Source organism: Cibotium barometz, chromosome 55 (assembly GCF_041138505.1).
Source record: "Cibotium barometz isolate CiBa-2024 chromosome 55, ASM4113850v1, whole genome shotgun sequence".
In the NCBI taxonomy this organism is placed as follows: Eukaryota; Viridiplantae; Streptophyta; class Polypodiopsida; order Cyatheales; family Cibotiaceae; genus Cibotium; species Cibotium barometz.
In genome coordinates, this window is record NC_141100.1 from 27,406,153 (window position 1) to 27,417,401 (window position 11,249).

General features: G+C 37.8%; 1 protein-coding gene across 1 annotated transcript; it reads left to right on the forward strand.

Moving 5' to 3' along the window:
* Positions 1 to 3,416: 3,416 nt before the first annotated feature.
* Positions 3,417 to 3,933, forward strand: LOC147607561 (uncharacterized). The gene is made up of 2 exons (XM_086790324.1): positions 3,417 to 3,591; positions 3,691 to 3,933. The coding sequence occupies exons 1-2, from the start codon at positions 3,427 to 3,429 to the stop codon at positions 3,916 to 3,918; spliced, it is 393 nt and encodes a 130-aa protein (XP_086646450.1). The 5' UTR covers positions 3,417 to 3,426; the 3' UTR covers positions 3,919 to 3,933.
* The last annotated feature ends 7,316 nt before the right edge of the window (positions 3,934 to 11,249 follow it).

Consider the following 11,249-nt stretch of genomic DNA (forward strand, 5'->3'; position numbering starts at 1 on the left):
TGCTTCTTGTAGCTCTTCCTCTGTGGCATCTTTTCCTTCATATCTAAGGGCATCAGCATAGATCATCTTTAGTGTTGCTGCAGCAGATAGGAACTCGGTGTCTTTCACATGGCTATCCACTAGTAAGTACTTGTCTATTGCGAGCGAAGGTCCCATAGGAAGCACAATATTCCTCCTCGCATTATGGTGAATCGATTCACCATAACACGAGAAGAGGTCCTTGACTTAGCTGCAATTTTATTTGCGTTAGGGAAAAAAGATTCACTACAACGTGAGGAGGAATACCTGGATTCCTCTGGCATCTCCTCTCGCGTTATGTTGAATCCATTCACACCACATAGAGATTTGTTGTTTAAGATCGACTGTCTCTTGATTCATTGCTTGAACTAATATTTTCCATGTTTTATCTACACCCTTGAATTCAGCCATGGCGCAAGTTCAAGTCGAGTTTGATGTGGACGAAGAGATTAAAGAAACACCTGCAACTCTATTATATGACTTCCTCTACAAATGTCGACATCATGATTTGCACCCTGCAATTTCGTTGATGTTCAATTGCGATTTTTCTCTGGAGGATACATTTTCTAGCCATCATGGATACTTTGAAGAGGCAAAGCAAGAGTTTGATGAGCTCACAAATGAAGAACCAATGATGATTGATGGGAAAAATCACATTCATTTTAATCTCAAGGTGTCGCCGGAGAAGAAGCAGAGGTTAAACAGGGATTGGCACAAGGTACCATGTGATAAGAAGAGAGCTTTGCTATGCCCTTTTCACAAAAGAAAATGCCGCTTGATGGAATACTCTTATGCCTTCTTATGCTTCTTGCACATGAACGTGCAATTAACAGATGAAGAATGTACAGAGCCGCATGCAACAAATGAAAGTGAAGACACGATTTCTCGTCGCCACCTTTTCGTCCTCTTATCGATTTTGCCTTGTCCGTCCTCCTGCTTGCCTCCAGGTGACTTCCGACTACCGCCACAGTACTGAACCGATTTTCCACCTCCTGCACAACAGTCTCCATCCATTCGCACGCAAGAAATGTAAGTTTTTGTATACTACTTGATTGTTTTGTAAGTTTCTTGTATATTGCTTGTTTGTTTTGTTTTTTCTTCGACTGTTTGCCCTGTGCCATTGTTTTTTCTTCGACTGTTTGCCTTCTGCCATGGTGATTCGATTCACCTTAAAGCACACGACGGGCCATTAGAATCTCAATAAGCTCCATGTCTTATGGTGAATCGAATCACCATGGCAGAAGGCAAACGTAAGAGATTCGCGATAATCCTCCTCCCGTTGTAGAAAATCGATTCACTATAACGCGAGGAGGATTGTTTTGCTTTGACTGGCCCTTAGACTCGCGTTATGGTGAATCGATTCACCATAACGCAAGACCAAGGGGCAAAGGATTCACGATAATCCACCTCTTATTGGTGTCAATTAATTCACCTCCTACAGGACAGTCTCCATCCATTCCCACTCATAGAATGTGATGAAAGTGTATTACTTGATTGTTTTGTGAGTTTCTTGTATAATACTTGATTGTTTTGTTTTTCCTTCGACTGTTTGCCCTCTGCCATTGTTTTCTCTTCGACTGTTTGCCTTCTGTCATGGTGATTCGATTCACCGTAAAGCAGACGACGAGTCATTAGAATCTCAATACTGCTCTATGTGTTATGGTGAATCGAATCACCAAAATGCAAGACGTAATGGTAAGAGATTCGGGAGAACCCTCCTCCCGTTGTAGTAGATCGATTCACTATAACGCGAGGAGGATTGTTTTGCTTTGACTGGCTCTTAGTCTCGCGTTATAGTGAATCAAATCACTATAATGCAAGATCAAAGCTCAAAGGATGCACGATAATCCGCCTCTTATTGGTGTCAATGAATTCACCATAATGCGAGAAGGATTATTGTGTTTCTGTGGGCCTTCATCTCGCGTTATGGTGAATGGATTCACCATAACGCGAGGAAGTGCATATTGCTTTCTTGGCCACCCTCTCTTGCTTTATGGTGAATTGTTAATCGTGTACTACTGAATAGCAAAGTTTTCTGCTTTTTCTTGCGTTTTCAGATGGCTCGTGTAAGGCATACAGCTAGACCCATTGACAATGCAGCTCCCTCATCTACTGGGAAGAAGATGGGCGTTCTGAAAGCCTCAAGATCCAGGAAATCAAGCAGTCCTTCCCAATTGTCCAAAACGCAGCCTAGACTAAGGCGTTTCGCAGAGCATTCGGCAACCCTGCGAGAAATTAAAAAGTTTATGAAGCACCCGACAGCTGCTATTCCCAGATTGCCTTTCCAGAGGCTTGCCAGGAGAATTTGTGAGCAGAATGGAATTTTGTTTAGGTGGAAGGCATCGGCCCTGTTTTGCTTGCAGGAGGCCACAGAAGATTGGATGATCGAATTTTTTTTGGATAGTTACGTTCTTGCTGCCCACGCACACAGGGTGACAGTAATGAATAAAGATTTTTGTAGCCCTTCGTTTCAGATACGATAAGTTACTTAGACCAGTTACGTTTACTGATGAACGAATGTTACAAATTTTGGATGTCCGTCCTGTACAAAAAGTGAGAATTGAAGAGGTAATCGAGGGAGGTCCAGATCATGAACATCAGACTCGGGCAAATTTAATGGCAAGCGCTCAAATTGAACATCAAGCTGCAATGCTTGCATTGCAAACAAAAAGGGAAAATGTTCGCGCACTTCACGCCATGAATCGGGAGGCGCTGCAATTTTTGTTGCCGGAGTTCTATGTACCCTTTAATATTAGAGGGCATAGATGTTATTTCCCGATTCATGCTGAAGAAATCAACATTTTGTTTGATCCCAAAACTGAAGTCAACGACAAAGTGCTCAGATGTGTTTTAAGGTATACTCTTTTCTCTGTCCTCCCACAATTTTTCATTCTTGGCTCTTAAAGTTTATGCCTCACTCTTGATATGTTTCCTTGTGAAGTTTTGTTATTTCGCTATTGCCAGAGGATGTACAGCAACGAGTGTTCCAAATTGATTCACTGGTCTCAACACTGTTGCTAGTAGAGTCAGTTCCGTACCTCGATGTGCTGAACTGGTTTCGGGAGGTCCAGCTGGACGATGCCCGAGTATTTTTTTTGGCATATCATGAAAAGTGAGTTTGTCTCTCTATCTCTCTTGCATGATGTTTATAGGAATCACCGTACACGAGTTATATAGTGCTTCCTTTGGATTGAAACTAATAGAAATCTATTGTGCAGTTCCCATTGGAGTCTTCTACTAGTCGACGTGCAAGAAAATGTCATTTACCTTGCAAATTCGACATCTGGTGTCCATGGAAATGTTTTGCTGTAAGTAAAAATCATTAAGATACATATTATTGTTTGAGTTAGAAGTCCGGATTGATCAGGATAATGATTGGTCTCTGTTTACAGTGGTGTCAGGAAACTAATGGCAGCTTACGAGAGCCTCAGCATGGACATCGACACCCTGGATCGATCGACCATCCGAAGGGTTAGTGTCCCCAAACAAGAAGATGGCTACAGCTGTGGGTGGAGGGTTGCACTTAATGCAATGTTGCTGCTACGAAGCATTTTTCAGCTCCCTTCAGAGGATGTAAGCATTTTCAGCTCCCATACGCATGCGTGCTCTTGTTTATCTTCTTATATATTGTCATGTTGATCTTATTTATGCCTTGATGAATTGTGATGGCAGTTTCCATCAATGTCTCGCTACGTGGACCTAGACGTCCAAACGTTTAGGGAGGAAACGATTGCGAAATTGATCGAGGTCGCTGAAGTTATGCCTCTAGACGGGCCAGTGGACTTCATCCCGCCCAATCCACGAGGGGGGATAGGCCCCCCTGAGCCTCTTACATGGGCTCCATACTTGGGAGAAGAGCCATGGCTCCATCCTGAAGCCGATACCTATGGGTTCCAGTAATAAATAGTTTTTTCCTTCTTCCAACAAATGTACGTTTGTAAATATGCAGCTATACATGTACATTTATATTTTTTTACACAGATCTATTGTTATTGGAGAGAGAACATCAATTGTAAATACATTTTTCATTTGAAAATCAGAGGATCAAATTTGCTACTGTGTTCCTTCACTGCTTGCTTTCTTACTTTAAGCCTTTTTTGTGTACATAAAAATTCAATTGGGGAATTCTTGCCTTCATTACATTGTTTTAAACAATAAAGCATTACAAAAGCAATGTTCTGAATAGATAAGTTTATTGCATATGAAAAATACATTGTCACCGTATACATGGTCACATCATATATCTTCTAGTGCCTCCAATTCATGTGGGGCTGCAATATCTTTACAAATGATCTGATGCTCTCTTCTTTTACTTAGCTTCCGACCATCGAGCTTGAAGCAAAATTGATCTGGAGGATTCTGAATAGCTACTTCTAATTCCTTCCTAACATATTCGAGAGTCCAATTCTCTTCCACTTCCAATGTCAAAGATGGGTGACCCTGTCGAATCATAACTATATCTATCAAGCAAGAGTGGCTGCCATCTCTTGTATCTTGGTCCATGCTTTCCCAGTTGTTGTTGATCCATCGCCACCTTCTATAAGTAAATGACATGCACAGATGTTGCCTGGCAATATAGTATCTGATTCCAAAATATCATTAGGATAATTTTTCGAGTATAATCAAATAAGCGTTGTAACTGTTTCACAAAAATACATTATAATGTTATAACACTCACCGAAATGCAATGTCGGAGGTGTTCAATCGGCATTCGATCAAATCATCTCCCTTTGATGATTTCACTCTCCAACCTTTGTCAAACAAATGATCAAGCCAGGCTTCATCTACATCTTTGCACACAAAAGTTGTTCTAGTTTTTCTCAATTGTTTACAATCAGAAAATAAATGAACAAAGCATGCAATTGGAACAAACAAACTTAAGTGCACATTTCTTGCACCAATGCTAGGCTTCATAGCACATTTAATATCATTAAACATTTTGGTCCTGTATGACTCTATCACTTCTGTGTCAAGCAATGGCCACTCAGGACTATCAAGTGCGGGCAACGGAATACGTTCCAACTTTCCATGTCGACTCGATTGAGTGGGCAAGGTATAAAATGAGTCATAGAAATATGTTCTACTTCTTGCGAGATCACTTGGTGCACGACCTTCATATTGAAGTTCCCCCACCTCACCATGTACGACATTCAAGAATCCCGTCAAGCATTGTGCAGGCTCCCACTCCTGAAGATTGGATGGGTACAAATCTGTGCAAGGCAGAAAAATGTATATCAATCACCTTATTTGCAACATTGAAATACAAAACACAAGCGCTTACAATGTGGTCTGTGTCTTGGAAGTCCTTCCAATGGTCCCACGTTGATCTCTTTTTGCATGAATACATGCTGGATCAACACTTCTTTGACAGTTTTCCCTCCTGGTGCCATCTTAAAGTCAAGGATCCTTCCTTTCCAATGTTTGGCCAAGTCTTCAGATGCCTTTCCCTTCACTCGGTAGTGGCCTTGTTTTCCTGGCTGCATAGTGACCCAAGAGTACTTCCTGTATACTTGGGGAATCCATTCTTCGTTTTCGTCTTTTATGTTATACAACACAACAGATGAGATACTGCTCCTTGCTCATTTCAGTCCACTTTCGGGTGCCATGATAGATTAACAGACGTATGAGAAAGAAGAAGTAGCAGAAAGTGGATGACTGGGCTAACCGCTTTTGTGGATCAAGGAGGGAAGAAGAAATGAGGGACGGTGTGTTCTTTTGGGCACCAAAGATGTTTCGAGATTCAAAAGTGGAACCAAGTTGAGGGAATAACCAGGAGAATGTGTATCTATCTATTCCAAGCATTCAAGCTTCATTAGTTCTAGGGGTGGTGGAAAGAATTTTTTAGTGCTCCACGTCTAACACAGGAATGTGGAAAACATTCTTTTATTGTGTTAGTTTCTGACAAAAAAACGGTTTTAAATATTTTAAGACAAGGTGATGGTTTTTTTTTAATATTTCATGAAGATAAGAGTTTCTCCACGTTTTGGGTGGGTTTGTACAGAGGTCCCACCATCGGTGAATCTTGTTCGTAGATTACATGTCACTCAATCTATGTGTCTATTATTATATTATTGTTGAAACAGCCCTCTTTTGAGTCCAGAATTTTCCTAATGCATGGAGGACTGTTCAGATGGAAATTTTGGTCTAATGGACCATTATTGTGTTAAGATATGAATGATATGATCTGAATGAATTGTTATCTGATGATTTCTATATAAGGGATCTTTATCCCAAGATTCTGTTGGGTTGACTGGACTATAAGGAACCCCCGAATCAGTTGGATTTTAAGGGAAAGAGTTGTCCTTTAGTTTGCGAGATGAGGACATCTCGTGTTTTTTAAGTGGGTTAGGATGTAAGATTCCTCCCTCCATCTTTTGAGGTGTACAAGTGTAAGAACCTCCCCTTCTGATCTTATAATTATTCCCCTCTCTGAAATAAAAGAAAGATCCTGTTTTACCCTGTTTTGGCCTAGAAAGAGAAAATGTCTAGAGGGAGATAATCCAAAATTGAGATATTTTTGGATATAAAAATCCTCCTAGTGTCCAAAATGGTTTCCCCTGAAACCAAAATTCAAAAAGAACTTTTCAATGTGCAATTGGAACTAATTGAAAATAGGTATAAAGGACCTTAGCCTAAGGGTCTAGATTTTCATAAATTTTTGGATTATGGTCCTATTAAGGTTCCTATGGGGCCAATAGGATCAATCCAAGTGTGGGGAGGAGATAAATGTAATTTATTAAAAAAATCCAAAAATGAGTAAATGCCCACATAAGATGAAGAGTTGACTGAGTACAAGGTTTATTAGTAAAAAACTATGAATATTACTAAAAAAATAAGATATTTTTGGTATAATGATACATTTTTGACACCTTGGTAAGGAGAAGGGGGCTCTTCAAGGAGGCACCTATTTCACATGTGTGGAGGAGTTTTTAACTCAAAAATAATAAGATATTTTTATCTCTCCTCTCTCCTGGATCAAACCAAACCAAAAAGGGAGCCAAACTGGTCCAAATCTTGTCCAAATTCAGCCAAACTGAATTTGGATAGCCAAACTAAACCTAGAAAATTCAGCCAAACTGAATTCTAGAAACTAGTTGGACTTGGTTAGAGGCCTCCCTCACCTATAAATAGACCCTTAGCCCTTTGTAAAAAAATATTTGAACTATACCATGCCAGTATTATACTGAAATAATGATATTTTTTATTATCCTCTACAATTTGGAGAGAATGGAGTTTCTCGAGGATTATGATCACAGTGACACTATGGTTTCATTAAATGATTGTTTTAAAGATAGCTGAATCTGTGAAAAAAGCAATTTCATATTGGGTGTGTAAGTGGTGTGACTAGTTTTAAGTTTGCATGAATATCTGGCTAGGGGACCTGGGAACTCTTTTACCTAGTACCCGAGACAAAACCTAGCCAAATTCCTTATTGGATCCCATCACTACAGTGGTTGGGCAGTTGGCTAACCCATTTTAGGCTAGACTGATGGATCCCTAAAATGAGACTCAATTCTGTTAGGGTACGATAGATGAAGTAAATCCCGGATAGAAATTATTCTATGGAGGAAAAGAATCAATGGCTGTGCCTCTCAATGAGGAAAAAAGCGTTGATCTCTATGATCCAAGTGCAAGTCTTTTCCTTGATCTGACCACATGGGACTTATAGGTTCGGTCAGATCAATTCAGTTAGTTAAGGCTCTTGACTACGTTAGAGTAAAAATATCCATGGAGGAATCGCTCGTGCTTTTTGGGTGAGAGAAGTTTTTTCCGGGTTCGGTTTTGGAAGAACCGAGGGATTAGTCTCTTGTCCGGATATCCATGGGCAAGGCCCCGAGTGAGGGACCCTGCCCCGCGCAAGAAGTGCTACTTCCGCTGCTAGCACCCCAGAATTCATTGCACAGAGGGAACAGGGATCTTTCAGCTCGTATTAGAGCGAACTGGCTAAAGTGGATCAACCAAGAAGCCAAAAATGTCAAAAATTTAGGAAGTAACAGTAAAAAGTTGGAAATGTGTGATGAAATTCATACAAATTGATATTCAGATTGAAATTCATAAATTAGTAATTGGGTCTTCAAATGGAAGTATCGCAATTGCATGGAATCCCTAACTTGCTTGAGGCCTAGACATGATGGTATTTACCTTATAATTCCAAGGACCGTGACTACCTGTATATACCCAGGGTATAACTGCAGCTCTTTACTGGCAGTATATATGAGTTAATCTAAGACCTTGAAATTATAAGCAAAAATGCTATCCAGATGATGAATTCGAATGTGGTTGATGTGATTTTAAAACTCTGGTTGAGAACTGATGAGTTGATTTGAATTCTGATTGAAAAATGATTATTCTTGAATTTTGGTTGAAAAGCGATAAGCTAAGCAAAACCACAATTAGGATGGATGGGACGAGTCCCTGTGTGATGATGTTCGTAACTGGAATGACGATAATGACTTTAGCAAATCACTATGAGATTAGTGGATTCTGCTGATAGATTGCTACTATTAACACTTGACCCAGTGGATCAAGTTAAGGGATGACAAATTAAAAATCTATATAATTGAAATTCCCATGGAGGACTGTTGAGATGGAAATTTCGATCTAATGGACCATTATTGTGTTAAAGATATGAATGATATGATTTGAATGAATTGTTATCTAATGATGAGTTCTATATAAGGGATCTTTATCCCAGGATTCTGTTGGGTTGACTAGACTATAAGGAACCCCAAAATCAGTTGGGGTTGACTAGACTATAAGGAACCCCAAAATCAGTTGGATCTTAAGGGAAAGAGTTGTCCTCTAGTTTGCGAGATGAGGACATCTCGCATTTTTTAAGTGGGTTAGGATGTAAGATTCCTCCCTCCATCTTTTGAGGTGTATAGGTGTAAGAACCTCCCCTTCTGATCTTATAATTATTCCCCTCTCTGAAATAAAATAAAGATCATGTTTTACCCTGTATTGGCCTAGAGAGAGAAAATGTAGAGGGAGATAATCCAAAATTGAGATATTTTTGGATATAAAAATCCTCCTAGTGTCCAAAATGGTTTTCCCTGAAATCGAAATTCAAAAAGAACTTTCCAATCTGCAATTGCAATTAATTGAAAATAGGTATAAAGGATCTTAGTCTAAGGATCTAGATTTTCTGAAATTTTTGGATTATGGTCCAATTAAGATTCGTATGGGCCAATAGGATCAACCAAGTGTGGGGAGGAGATAAATCCAATTTATAAAAGAAAAATACCCAAAAATGAGTAAATGCCCACATAAAATGAAGAGTTGACTGAGTACAAGGTTTATTAGTAAAAAACTATGAATATTACTAAAAAAATGAGATATTTTTGGTATAATGATACATTTTTGACACCTTGGTAAGGAGAAGGGGGCTCTTCAAGGAGGCGCCTATTTCACATGTAAGGAGGAGTTTTAAACTAAAAAATAATAAGATATTTTTATCTCTCCTCTCTCCTGGATCAAACCAAACCAAAAAAGGAGCCAAGCTGGTCCAAATCTTGTCCAAATTCAGCCAAACTGAACCTGGAAAATTCTAAAAACTAGTTGGACTTGGTTAGAGGCCTCCCTCACCTATAAATAGACCCTTAGTCCTTTGTAAAAAAAATATGTGAACTATACCATGCCAGTATTATCTTGAAATAATGATATTTTCTATTATCCTCTGAAAATCCTCTACAATTTGGAGAGAATGGAGTTTCTCTCTCTCCTTAACCTTCTTTGGGGTCTTCATCAATATACTAAACCAATTGATTGGTTGGGGACCTCTCCTTAGACTAAAGAATCAAGCAAAATAAGAGGTAAAAGGTGATTTATAGTCTTTTTCTTAATCTCTAAATGTTTCTCATTTCTCAACCCCTCTCAAGCTTGAGAAGTATTCAAGAAAGGCTCTTTAATGCAATTGAAGCTCTCTAATGAATTTTAGTGATAAATCTTATAAAGTTTCCATTTATGCTTAAATTAAAATATTTTTTAAGCATATCTCTCTCTCCCCCAAAGAATGGTCATTCCTATGACATATTCTATATTCAATTAATGCTTCTCATGGAGAAATTCTCTATTCACAAATCAAACTCTAGGCATGTGAAGCTAGAGGTTTAAGAAAATGGTTTTTATTCTCATATGCTTGAAAAATATGGTAATATTATGGGATAAATCCATAAATTGGATTTAATGCTAAAAGATAGTTATACTATCATTATTATTTTACTATGTCTTATTCTTTTCATAAAAATTAAAAATTGCCAGTAATAGCATCGGAGCTATGGTAAAATTTTTAAGAAATTGATGTATAATCATTCTTATGCATAACGTGAAAAGAGGACTTCCTATCATATTCTAGGATTGAATATCCTAGGTTAAAAGAACAATCAATGGAAAACTAATCTTTAAGTTTATGTGTAATGAAATAATTAAGAAATGAGAAAATTATGGTAATTATATTTAATGATAAAAGAGGAATTCCTATGACAATTGGAATTCAATCATTTAGATGGAAAAAGAGAAATTCCTAGTATATTGGAATTATTGGATATTTTATTTAAATTCAAAGATGAATTTTAGATAAATTTATTTTATCTATGAGAAATAATTAAATGGTAAAGAGGAATTCCTATGACATTTGGAATTCAATCATTTAGATGGGAAAAGAGAAATTCCTAGCATGTTGGGATTATTCGATATTTTATTTAAATTCAAAGATGAATTTTAGATAAATTTATTTTATCTATGAGAAATATTTAAATGGTAAAAGAGAAATTCCTATGACAATTGGAATTCAATCATTTAGATGGGAAAGGAGAAATTTCTAGCATATTGAATTAATGGGTATTTTAATTTAGATGATTTTATTTTATGAGAAATATTTGATGATAAAAGAGGAATTCCCATGACATTGGAATGCAAATAATTAAATGCAAAAAGAGGAATTCCCATGGTATTTGAGGTCCATGAAATCAAATGGGAAGAAGAGGAATTCTTAGTATAGTTCAATTTATGATTATTCATTAAAAGTGGAAATATGGGTAGAATTGATTTTTGTAAATCTCATGAATTCTTTTATTCAAAAGAGGAATTTTGAATATAGTTCAATTGAAGAATTGAGAAGGAATATGAAAATAGTCGTCGAGAAAAAGAATCTTTATCTAAGCCAAGCAATTGGCAAAAATTTAGAAAAAGTCTCATTATCGGTATCAAAGTAGAAAAAGCTACTAAATGGG